This window comes from Zeus faber, assembly GCF_960531495.2.
Source record: "Zeus faber genome assembly, chromosome: 2".
NCBI classification, from domain to species: Eukaryota; Metazoa; Chordata; class Actinopteri; order Zeiformes; family Zeidae; genus Zeus; species Zeus faber.
Window position 1 is genome coordinate 22,356,547 of NC_137189.1, and position 13,711 is coordinate 22,370,257.

At 42.5% G+C, this 13,711-nt stretch overlaps 1 protein-coding gene across 1 annotated transcript in view; it reads right to left on the minus strand.

Moving 5' to 3' along the window:
* The window catches only part of LOC307247973 (exostosin-1), a gene marked incomplete at both ends in the record, with an annotated part of 239,236 nt that overhangs the window by 65,476 nt on the left and 160,049 nt on the right, over positions 1-13,711 (minus strand). The window contains 2 exons of the mRNA XM_080024150.1: positions 9,416-9,523; positions 13,661-13,711. The exon at positions 13,661-13,711 is cut by the window's right edge and continues 43 nt beyond it. Coding sequence (XP_079880276.1) covers positions 9,416-9,523; positions 13,661-13,711 — 159 coding nt within the window. The remainder of the gene's footprint in view (positions 1-9,415; positions 9,524-13,660) is intronic.

Genomic DNA, 13,711 nt, shown 5'->3' on the forward strand with positions numbered 1-13,711 from the left:
ATTAAACTGATGTGAATTTCAACCTAAAAGTCCTCACAGTGTATTTTCTTTCTGGTTCAATTATTGGGGGCGTGACATAACCTGGTGTTTGGTCATTGACATCCTTTGTATTTCCAAGTTTCCCCATTAAAAAACGGATAGAGCACTATACAGTAAAGCTGTCTGTCGAGTAATTGAGACTTGTGTCGTGTGCTGTGTGTGGGACATTAGAGAGCGAGAGAAAGACGAGAGTGTGTGGTGTGAGTGAACGACCGAGGGAAAGGAAATGTGAAAACAGGACCCAAAAGAAAGTGACTGCAGCAGACAGGTAGACAGAAGACAAAGAGGAAATAGCTTCGTGTTACTAGGATGGATCAGAGAAAATCCTTCATAACACGCTCTCATCACCCCACCACCCCTCTCAGCCAGTGGCATGTCATGACCACAACCCCTCCGCATTTTCCAGCCACAGAGATTGCCGCCCTGGGGTCCCATGTAACACGAAGGTCCCTGACTCGGTGAGGGACGTTTCGACCTTGTTGTGCTCCAGGGGCGACTCACCGGCCGCCCCGACAACAGCGACTTACGCCAACGAGTAGGGTGACCTGATAAGGGGCGGGAACTATGCAAAAAGTAGATAGAGTTAAAATAATCAAAACGGATGGAAAATAGGCCTTCCTGGTATTACCCATGCCTGATCTTGCAAATAAACATATATAAGGGATAATGTGCAGCCTGCTGGGGGCTAATTTGCAATAATACAATAATGACCCAGCTGCACTTACACTGTTTTTACATGGCTACTTACTAAATAAAGGTTTTATAACTTGTGTGTCTAGTTTTATAGCTTGTATGCCTAGTGTAGCAGCACGCTCGTTGACTGCAAAGTTTCAAAGCTAAGCAGCGGAAGCACCGTTGTGAACTATTCGCCCTACAAAAAAGGCTTCACCCTACATATGACTAACCTATTTGCTGTTATCAATGTGAAATTGGACATATCCACATAAATGTCTTCAAGTCGTCTATTGCGTTACTTCACGTCAGTGTGTTGAATTGTTCAAAATTTTACCTAACAACTTTACCTGATTTTTGATTAGGGATTTGGGATTTTTTGCACTGTGATATCCTTACTATTTCCTGTCTTTGACCCTCGCCTAAACTGTTTTTTTCGGATTTTGGAACGTGGTTTGGCTTGGCTTGAGCTCGGCTAGCGCTAGTTAGCCTGTTAGCTTAGCATATTGCTAACTATGTCGGCATTGATGCCTACCCCCTCGGACTCTGAGAACTGTTTGTGCCTGGTCGACAGACTCAGCGCTCTACAGAAGTCGGTCTTTAAAGACATCCACAGCCTTCGTGAGGATGTGAAGAAGAAGGATGAACTGTTTGTGTGTCTGACCTCCATCGCCAGCGCTCAGCTGGCGCCAGCGCTAAGCCCTTCTCCTGCTCCATGTCCTCGGCTGTGATCGGACTTTGACTCCACTCTTCCTTGACCCGGATCCATTCTCACTGAGGGTGAGTCGGGTCCATCGGACGCCCCGCCGACTGTGATAGCGGAGTCATGGCCACCGAGTGGTGGCCGGTGTTGCAAGCACTCCTTGCGTCACTTTATGCCGGAGACCCTCTAGCTGGAGAACCGATTCAAAGCCCTGGAGCCCACAGTCGTTGTCAGGGATATGTGGGAGTTCCAACGTTTTTTGGGGGGGGGGGGTCACAGTCCACCGTGGCATCGAAGGGGGCACTGAGACACTCTGTCTCATCTCCACTGCCACCAGCCTCCTCCTTCCCAGGCGTGGAACCAGAGGAGATCATCCATCGTCTGCCCGGGCCTCCGGTCAGACCCCGGTCAGCTTTGATCCTGCTGCTCTCTGTTCGCAAGCCGTCTCGGCTCCTGCAGCGGGATCTCTGCCTGTCGGGGCCGCCCTGCAGCCACTGATTTGGACCACCTGCCTGCACCGCCTCCAGGAGCAAGGGGCTCTCCTGGCTCAGCTGCTGCTGCTGTCCCTTGGGACTCCTCTGCTGCTGGACCTCCATCCGTGCTCGTCGTCAGCTCCTCCATGGTTCAACACATCACCCTTTATCCATAAACTGCAGTGATCCAATCACTGTCTATCAGCCACCAAAACCTACATGTGGCTTTCTTGATGAATTCTCTGAGCTACTGACCAAGGTCTCCACTGATTATGATTGTGTAATTATCTCAGGTGATTTTAATATTCATGTTGACAATCAAACAGACCCAGATGCTCAACACTTCATTAGCCTATTGGAGGCATTTGACCTCACTCAGCATGTTTCTAGACCCACCCACAATAAGGGGCACACTCTGGACTTAGTCATATCAAAAGGACCTAATATCACTGTACCCTGTGTCATGGATGTTGCTATTTCAGATCACTGTTGCATATTTTTTTGATGTGTCTGCTTTTCCTGTACAACAGAGGAGTACCCGAACAATTTAAAAAATGTATCATTAACAATAATACCATTGAAACCTTTAAGAGAACTGTAAATGAGTTACCACTGTTAATCACCTGAGGATCCCGTGAATAACTTCAACTCAAAAATACAAAATATCATTGATAACATTGCAAAACATAGAAAAACAAAAACCCCCCTGGAGAAACAAGTGGTTGTTAGGCAGCTTAAGAGAGAGTTTGGCCAGGCAGAATGAAAGGGGCGGAAGGACAAAACTTCATGTTCACCATTAAATCTACAAGGACAGACTCAATAAAAGAAAATAAACAGGCCAGATAGTCTTTCCGTTCTGAAATCATTAATAAAAATATCAACAATAGTAAAGTGCTTTTCTCCACTGTTGATCCAATTATTAATCCACCATCCACAACCCAGTCAGAGATGCTCTCCACTGAAAATGTGAAGAATTTGCTACATTTTTCAATAACAAAATTATAGCAGAATATTTGTGCCTCAACATGTATTTGTGTAATATTTGTGCCTCAACACATGAACCTACCTTCTAGTTCTCCAGTAATAGGACTGCTGCCATGTCTCACTTTTTCCCCTTAGACATAAAAAAAACTGGACGATATTGTTGGTCAGCTTAGGTCCTCCACCTGTTGCTTGGAGCCTCTCGCTATAACATTTTTAAAAACTGTTTTTAACTGCTTATCACATGAGGTATTCAAAATTATGAACGCCTCTCTTCAATCAGGTATATTTCCTGCAGCATTTAAAACAGCTGTCATTAAACCACTCCTGAAGAAGAGAAATCTTGATGCAACAATAATTGCCATCTACAGGCCCATTTACAACCTGCCCTTCCTCAGCTAAATACTTGAAAAAACAGTTTACCTTCAGCTTAACAACTATCCAACATCAAACAGCCTTTAAGACACTTACCAACCTGGTTTCCCACCTCACAATAGCACAGAAACAGCACTTATTAAAGTTGTAAATGATCTGCATATCAACACTTCTGCTCCTGGATCTCTGGTTCTTTGTGTCCATTGGAGATTTTGTGTTGAACTATGTGGATATTGTATGTGGAGTGCCCCTAGGTTCAATTCTTGGACCATTATTGTTTAATCTCTACATGCTTCCACTTGCATATTTTATAAAGAAACACAAAATAAATTACCATAATTATACAGATGATTCACAACTGTATCTATCCCTATCTCCTGATGACCTACACCCTATAGACCCCCTCACACAGTGTATCAATGATATTAATGTATGGATGTCACAGAACTTTTTTACTACTGAACAAAGATAAAACAGAAATACTCATCTTTTATGCAAAGGTTCAGAGACAGAAAATTGCAGCTCATCTCAGTTCGCTGTCTCTGGAGAGCAAAAATGAAGCCAGACATACCTATGGTGTAATCATAGATGGCAAACTAAATTTAAAAGCTATATTAATCACATCACAAAATCAGCCTTCTACCATCTAAAAAATATTTCAAAATTAAGAGGCTCCTTTTAAAAGCAGACTCTTAATAAAATTAATCCATGCAGTCATAACAAGTAGATCGGACTACTGTAATGGCCTATTCACCAGCCTCCCAAAATCAGCTGTGCAGCGGCTAGAGTTATTCCAAAATGCGGCTGCACGCGTTCTCACTGGGACTAAAAAGTTTGAACACATTACACCTGTTCCTAGAGCTCTACATTGGCTCCCCATTGAAACGAGGATTGATTTTAAGATTCTGCTTCTTGTATATAAAGCTCTAAATGGCCCCTCAGTATTTAAAATAAATGCTAATTATACACGAACCAGCAAGAACTCTCAGGTCCACAGGCAGTGGCCTTTTAACCATCCCTCGTACCAACTCTTAAGCAGGGGAGGCTGCCTTCTGTATCTATGTCCCACGTAGATGGAGCCTGAGAGCACTGAACACTTTTAAAACCGGGTTAAAAACCTTGTTTTTGTTCTGTATGCTGAGATTTGTCTACTCTGCACTGACTTCTTATGGTTGCGCTGACATTTCATATATTTTTTATATTTATAGATATACTTTGATTGTATTTCTCTGTAAAGCGCATTGTGTTGCCCTGGTATGAAATGCGCTTTATAAATAAATTGTGACTTGAGTTGACTTGACATTGTAGTTCCCATCGAGCACATCACAAGACGTCGCCGCTAGCTAGTGTTAGCATTAGCATGCAGGTGGCATAAAAGGAGGGATGTAAAACCAGGCTGGAGAAGTGGTTGCCCGTAACCGTAGTCATTATTAACAGACAGCGGTCGTTAGTCAGAAGTAACTGACCGCTGATCGCTGCTAGTGAGCAATCAGAATCGAGTACTCCACCGAGCCGTGCAATGAATACAAATATGGCTCTTCAATAATCAGTTCACTGTTTTTCAGCAAACATTCACACATAATGCTGATATTTGAAAGAGATAAAGTCTCCAAATGCATTTGCTAAGTTATCGCAGAGTGACAGGTAGTAAAGGTGACCGAGGCTGTTACTGCTCATGTATTAGTGACAGGCTGGAGTGAATCCAAATTTGAGAGAGTACAATATCAGTCAAGATATTGAAGGCTGATTTTTTTGGACAAAATAGCAAATGCTGCATTTATCAGGGATAAGTGTGAAACACATCAACTGAAGCATAGATATTGCTACCAGACTTATCCGGTATATACTAGAATTATTCTCAATAAAATAACTTTTACTTTTAAAATAATTAAGCATACTGTAAGTAAAAGCAGTTCTTTAATGAACAACGCAAGTACTAGTAACATGTAACATGTAACACATGGTGCCTTTCTATTTGAAGAATGAAGAGTAGCACTGTGGGCTATGCAGTACATCCTGAACTCAGATCGAACTCAAGCTTCAAAGATCTTAATGCAGAGTGCCTGAGTCATTATTATCGGTTTCTGAGTCAATTTGTTACTCCAATTGGTTTCTTAAAAAACGACATTGCATTGCATAAAAATACAACTGAAGGATTGGTTTGCCATTTCTGTCGACCCTGTTCATGGCAAAACCTCACTGGATGCCTTACTATACAGAAACGTACCGCTCTTCTGCAGCTTCTCACCAGGGCGTGTGTACCAGGGCCCATCCCGAGATAAGCCTTGCCCACCCAGAGGAATCGTCCGCCCAGCCAATGGAAAAAAATCAGCTGTCAACCCTCCCATTTTTCCCGAAGATTCTCACCCTTCTCTCCCGCCGTCCTCTCGTTTATATATTTCCCGTAAATGTCTCGCATTTTTAACCTTTCTAGAAAAAAAAACAAAACAGCAGCAATCAGAGCGATCTTCACTCTGACCCCTGGCAAATTTCCCTTATTTTCAAATCCCAATGTCAGAATTTTTTCTTTTTCACGGGGTAATGGCCCCGGACCCCCCTACAAAAATTGGATGCAGTAATTGTATTCCTTTTGTCACCGCCACCCCCCCCCCCCCCGCCCTTGTTTACATAACATATTTAGGAAAAGCAATTTCTGTTGTTGCCCAGCCAAATAATACAAATGTCCATCCAAAGATTACATCCTAGTAACACCACCGCCTCTCACTGTGCGTCAGTGCAAAAACATCCTGAACAGTTGCAAATGACAGGAACCAACATTTTTATAAAGCCTGGGTGGAAACCAGCAAAACAATCATTTTGAAGTCGTACTTATGTATCAATTCTAAGCTGCTTCAAAGTAAATAAACAAGGCCAGTGTTGTTCATAAACCGGAGGGAAGTGATTTCACCAACTGAAACCCTTAATTGGCGATAAGACAGAAAAACTCGGAAGATGACGCCGGGCGTGGTGCCGCGCCGCCATCACCACAGCGACCGTTTGCGCCCTGATTGTTTCCCGCTCTCCGAGGTGGAATGTAGAAATAACTGCAATCAAATGAACTCGGTTCTTCCAACTCTCGACTGTCTCTAATCGTGTTTATGTTGGCCTCTCTGCGGGGCGTTTGGGCCTGTGTGTGTGTGTGTATTGGTGGGCATCTGTGTCTCCTCACCGAGGGGTGCGCTAGCAACTCCTCCTTATTAAATAGCTGGGGATTGCTGTGCTCAGCGATGTAATTGAAATTAATGAGATTCAACACTCTCAGCGGGCGCGGCGGCTTGATTGTTGTATTTAATTGTAGGTGTGAGTGTGTGAGGGGCGACGGAGGTGGGGAACCGGGTGCAGACATGTCGCATTTGTTCAGCGAACCAGGGAAACGTGCGTTTGGCTTATTCATCACATCCCACACAACACTGCTTTGCCTTTAAGGCCAACTTATTATTATGCCATGTTCTTTTTGACGCCTGGAGTTTTATTTATCTTGCACTTTTGCGAGCATTACTTAAAATAAATGTTTAATTCAATTGATTCATAGTGCTCTATCTTTAGCCCCTTCTCTCACCAGCTTATACTCTGCATTTCAAAAGAAATCTCGCTTTAAGTCCATGTCCATGATAATGCCACCACTGCTGGGAGAGATCAAGGGCCGATGTCTAAGTATACAGAATGTCTTGGCTAGGGTTAGTATGTGTAGTATAGTCTGCTAAGTCTGTATATAAGTGATGAAAAATAATTTTGACTCCAGTTGGACCCAAACTGTGGTTTGGACTGATGCCATAGAAGATAAGCATCCTAACTAAATGACATAATACGCAAAATATTATCAATCCATTATTTGACACATCTATTGTCTTACAAGCCTTTGTCTCAATTCTGTTGGACATGAGGCTTTTTAAAGGCACCCTAAAATGAAGTATAATAAAGTAGTAAGGTATTATATAATTGATAGGGCCTTTCAAGTGAAAAGACAAATTTAGGCTTTTTGATTTAGCTTTATCGCATTTCGATCAGCATTCCAACATCCCACATTATGTATTTCCCCCCATAACGTGCAGCCCTATAACAGACGCGCACACATTAATACACATGCATCCAAAATCACACATATTTATGCCCACACATGCATGGAGTGATTGTCACATTAATAACTGGCTTTCCAGGTGCCAGATGGCTGATACTTCTCCAGGGCATAATTGGAAATATCATAGGTTGGAAAGAGCTGCTTAATTAAAGCAACATAAGATAAAGTAAAAGACAAAAGTCTTCTTAGAATAATCATGCAATGTTATTAATAATATTGTGGCAAGCTAGGGCTTCTTCAAGCAAGCAGCAGCAGCAGCAGCAGGAGGAGGAGATTTTTTTTCACAATCAAGCGCAATCTTTATTCATCAGAGTGCTCAGCCTTTCGTACCACCCCGCTTATCATGGCAGGCAGGTCACTAACGGCACACACACTCTCACTCCTGGTGCGACAATCATAATCACAACACATAAAAGTAATAACAATCTGGCTAACTAACACTAACAACAGCATAACAATGAACATTACTGTGACTAAGAACACAAAAAAAAACCAATCCCTTTCCCTAACAACCCCAAAACACACAATAACAAAGCGTGCTGGGAAATCTCCGCCCCACCTCTATTCCCCAACACGCTACAATATTGTGGCAGTTTTGCCTACCACACGCCACCCAAGTGGTGTGTTCAGAGACCTCCGGCACAGAGACACAGAATACGGGGTTGTAAACACAATTTTATTGTAGAGAGTGGGCCAGCTGGGACTAGCCCAGGAGCAGATGGACACGTGTCATGACAAGGGCTCCTCTCCTGAGTGTGTGTGAGGATGGGGGTTTTACCTGTTGCTCGTTAGACCAACCAATAGCAACAGGTACTGTATGCAGCCACTCTGATCCTGGGCCCAAATGACCTAGATCCAGGTCAGGTGTGGCTGCTCAAACCACACCAAACAAATATATATATTATATATATATAACAAATATATATATATATATATATAGTTACTATATAATAGTATATAATAGTAACAATAATAACAACAACATCAACAATAACAAACATGGCTGCAGGCAGCAATAGAGTTCCAGTTAATTCATGTTAGGTACAATTTTCCGAGTTTCTGTAATGCTGTGATCAGCCTTTGCATTTGTTTTTGTGTATGCATAAAGACATGTTTACTTCATGTGAATTTTCACTTGAGTGAAAGGAAACGTGAAAATAATAATAATGGGCTGGATCCATTATAATAATAGTACCCAAAATCTAAATCAAAGGAAATAAGGGGACAACTAAAGACTAAAAATCCAATCTTAACAGGGATTAAATGGGCTTGCTGCATTTTACTTTATTTATAGGTAACTGGTTCCACAGTCTCCACTGCCCCATTTTTTTTCTATTTTCTTCTATATCCATTGCTTTTATTTATTAATTTTTATCATTGATTTATTTATCCCCGATGAAGTAGGAGCATGCAGTTACCCGGACGAGAGCCTGGCAGATGTAAATGTTAGACCAACGCGTCAGTCCAGTCTGGACTGGATTAGCCACCGGTGGAAGATGAGTTAAATATGTCAAGCAGACCGGACCTACAGTATTTGTCATATTTGTCATATTTTTAGTTTTTGAGATAAGCCATGAAAATCACCAGAAAACCTTCCTTCTTTTTCTCAACATCCAAAGAACCCATTGGTAAAAGTGAGTGGCCGTGTATTGACTTATACAGTAAAATATACTTATATAAAATATCAGTGGTGGCTGTTCACTTGTGGGCATTATGGCCTTATCTGTGAGAGTGAAAAAAATTTCATATAAAATTGTTCATATCTAAAATAGTTGTTTTCTTATGTCTGGTAATTGTTGCTCACATTGGACACTTGATGCTGGCGTTCAATGGGGGGGGGGGTTTTGCTTTCTGGATACGTATTTGTGCCACTCCGATTGGCTGCCACTTGTGTATGTAGTTTATTGCGCCCAAAGCTGCTCGGCTGGATACAACCAGCATTGGTGTGACCGCACCACTTGATCCCATTGGACTTAGTCGAGACCGGTTAAATAAATCCGTTAATCACTCACTTTTCCATTCTCCAATGCGCATTCACTCTTTCATCCTTCTCCATCGATCTATCAAACTTCAGTGTTTGGTCGGACTCGTTACCTGTAGCAGCAGCCTTTCGTCTCCGATGATGGCGGCTTTCCTCCAGTCGATGACTTCGGAGAAGGGCAGCTCCCAGCCGTTGCTCAGAATGACTGGAATACACGCGGCCTGGAATGGGGGGTGGGAGGGGGGAGATGGGGGGTGGAAAGAAGGGAAAGGAAGATGTCAGAGGAACTGAGGGTGTGGTTAACTCGGGTGTGACTACCCCAAAAGTTTGCTACTTTAGGAACACTGTGTTCGGCGTCAAAGCAAAGAAAGCTCTGTGAAACTGCAAAAACTCTTTCATGGCAATGAAGGAAACAACAAAATAGTTGTGCGTACAGTACAATTTGGATCTACAGACGCGCAGCTTGTGAACATTTCAAGGCAGGCAATTGTTTGGGGCCCCAGGCTGTTACTCCACCGCAATGTCTCAAAATGTGGCAACCGCAGCGACCGCAACCCCCTCCCCCTTAAACAACCAATGAACGATTTACAACATCTCAGCAGGAAACCTCCCTAAAGGGGCCCCATAACGTGCGTGATTGATCCCCATAACTTTCTCAAAGTTTGAATTGAATGTCAATGGAGGAAAATGGCGAGTTATCCATGTGGAAGTGAAAAAAGAAAGAGAAAAAAAGAGGACGAGGACAAAAGAAAGCAAGACAGTGGTAAGTAGGGGTGTATCCAAATACGTCATAAAAAGACATGTATTTTAGGGATTAATGCTCCTGTCGATGCTCCTGACCAAGGCGATGGCGAAAGAGCTGGAGTTGGTCCCCGGGCGCTGCACTGCGGCTGCCCGCGGCTATTAGGTATAGGATGGGTCAAATGCAGAGGACAAATTTTGTTGTATCCTACTTGTACAATGACAGTAAGGATATTGTATTCTATTCTATTCTGCATTTGGGAAAGAAAAACAAATATGCGATGGAACAAAAATACGATAAAAACAGATATTTCTTCCACCCGAAGTTGCTCGTTATTTTTCGGGAAAAAAAGGCATGACTGACATGTCGCAAGTGCGTGTACCGCGTGTCACCGGAGCGGGAACAGAGGCCCCGTGCACAGAGCAGAGGGAACCCCCAGGCTCCACGCCCCTCCAGCACCGCCCCGACCCGGCCTCCGAACCGGAGGAGCGTCTCCACTCCGTGGGCGGAAGGAGACGGCTCCTTCGGCGGCAGGGAGCGGTGGCGGTGGTGGTGGAGTGCAGACAGTTCATAAAACTTTTAGTTTAGTTAAAAATAAAAAAGAGAGGCAGAGAGAGAGAGAGAGAGAGAGAGAGAGAGAAAGGGGGGTGAAAAGTATAGTATGGGGATGTGGAAATATATTTCATAATTAATTATATGCCAATATTAAATACATTTGATGCCTTGAATCAATCAATTCTTTATATATGGATGAGCACTGGTCTTTCAATGTGGGTTATTTACAATGTGACAACATTGAAGTTTTGTAGTTATCTATTTAGGTTTAGTTCTGGTTTTTCAGTTTCCATTTTGAAACTGCCGCTGAATCTACATGCTTTGATGAAAGTGCTTGTTTTGTTTCTGTTGTCAGGACGGAGGAATTCATCTTCTTATTTATTTTTGCCTCTGATGAAACTCTTTCAACACGTTCCAAATTGGGGTTTGGCAGAAACAGAGGGGCCTGCAAAGATTGTGAAGAGAAAACAAACTGTGTGTGTGTTTCAAAATACTCAGGGGATTAATTACCTGAAGTGTCCCTTATTTTGAGCAATACCTCAATCAATCACACAGATCTGTTTTTTTTTTTACTGATTTATCAGCTCAGAATTACATTTTATTCCTACATTTCTTTCCTTGCGGGTGTATCTGCATTGCACCCATACTGGCGTTCAATGTTTTTTTTGGTTTTTTTAAATGTATATATTTTTTTGCTTTCTGGCAACATATCCGTGCCACACTGATTGGCTGCTGGTTTATTTCACACAAAACTGCTTTCTTTATATCTTTAGGTTCTTAGAAGAGCATTTTAAACACTTCAAATCCTCCACCAAATGTGTTCAAAAAGCCGCTGAAAATCAGTGGTACTGCAAATTAATTTTATTAGGTGACAACTCCATGATTTGACCTTCAATCAAACTGCCCTGGCGTCATGATTACACAGCAGAGAAAATAAATAATATCGAATCATAAGAACTCTTCAGTGGCAGAACATGACTCTGGTGAGGAGCTCCACACATCTGTGCAGTCAGTAAGAGGTGGTTCGGGGCAAATGTTGACAACTTTGGTATTTTCATTCAAAGTTCAAGAAAGGAGCCAAGTCATAGAGACAATAAACAGAAAAAACTAGATTACTTAAATGAGGGCAAGTCCTTTATGAAATCGCTACTGGGGCTCGCTTATATTGATCAATACCAGGCAGTCCAGAGTGGACTCTCGCTTTTGGAGGAAATGCCCCTCACCCCAAGACCTGTCAATCTCTGCTCAGACTCCGGCCCCCTGAATTACCCCGCTCATATCCCCAAACTTAGTTTGTGTAGGCATGGAAGAACAGCCAGCGACCAAATGGCCGACATTGCTAGACCCCTCTGCTGCGCCTCAAAAGAAGCCCCATGGAAGAGGAGCTTCATGTTTGGCAATGTTGGTGTAGTTCCTATGGCTTCCTTTAGGTGGCACTATTTATTGCTAATTGTCCAATGTTGCTGATTGCGTCTCCAGCTGAGAAGACTTTCTTGGCCTTTCCTTGACATCACGGACATTGCGGGACTCCGTGCTCCTAAATAGTTAGGATGGGTTAAATGAAGAGGACATATTCCCCCACGGGGATCAATAGAGTTCTCCATCGGCTTCTCTATCTATCTGTCTCTCTTTTTCTTATTCGTGAGAGGGATTTTCATGAGGGGCTCGGGGAGGACGCTCCCCACCGGCTCGGTGAAAGCCTCTCGTTCGGCCGGATCTGAAAAGCCGCTGCCTGAAGCGTTAAGTATTTTTCTGCATGAAGACTAGACCAGGGTGGGCGTCATTTTGGGAGAGGAGCGTGAGGTTAAGGGCGACAGCGGTAATGTACGCCTGTAGGCCACCTGGGTTAATGTCAATTAATAACGCCGATATTAACACGAAACCCCCCCCGCTCCCATTTTTTGCATTAGATCATGCAGACCCTCAGCATGAGGCGTCTGGGGAGAAAACTTGAGGCGTTTCCATTTAAGTTATCATTGGATTTTCCTTCTGGGCAGAGCTCAGGGTGATAAGAGTACTGTTTGATAGGAAACCAAGCAAATGAAAGAAATATACAAAACAAAAATAGGTTGCCTTCACTTACACTTAGATTGAGGTTTATGCTTTGTGACATTTAATTATTTCAGATGATGATTTATACCAGAACAAAATTAAGCGCAATCCATTAACCTTAATTGTTTCGAGTGGAGGGAGCTTAATTTTCAATTAACATAACAGCATGCATCTTTTTTTTTAGCTACACCTTCATCCCCGTTATGGTAATTAAGGATAAATGCTTAAACGCCGCCTCCAGACAATTTCTCTTCCTGTCCACCCCCTCAACAATCCAAAAATAAAGACATTATAAAACAAATACGTTCTTGTACTCTTGCTTTTTTTTTCGGCATAGTTTGTGTGTTTGACTATTTCTTGTTATGTGTGTATATATTTTTTATAATCATTTGCTATGTCTAACATGTGTAACAAGTGTAACATGTGTATCTTGACATATCATACTGATGGATGTATTTTGTGTCCCCCCGATTAAAGCCCTGATTATGAAGTTATGAAAGTAATATGAAATCATCATTAATTATAAATAATGTTAATAATATCAATAATTAATAATATGAATATGAGATGGTTTGGACACGTGTGTAGGAGAGATGAAAGTTACTCATTCAAGATTCAAGAAATATTATCTGCCACTGGGGTGAGAACATTTCGCTTGAGGTCTCTTAAAACAAGAAAAGAAAAATCTTCATTCTTGAACCCAAATCAGCAAATATCAAATTATGAAGAATAGGACATTTCGCAGACTGCAGCGTGCATGAAAAATCTGCCCTTCTCTTTTATTTTAAAAGTTACTTATTTCACCCATTAGTCAGAAGCCAATTCATCTCGAAAGAGGAAAATGAAGGAAAAAGAAACATCTATGGCTTTCTATTGAGTTTTTTGTGTGCAGATGCGATCAAAGATCAAGATCAAATAAAAACGTTTTGGTTGACAAAGAGCATTAGACACATAAAGACACAGGCAGAGCACTTGACAGGAGAAACGGGAGGACGGGCGGGAGACAGACCTGCAAGGCCTCCAGAAAACGGAACGATCCCAGCCGTCGGCCTCGGGGGAC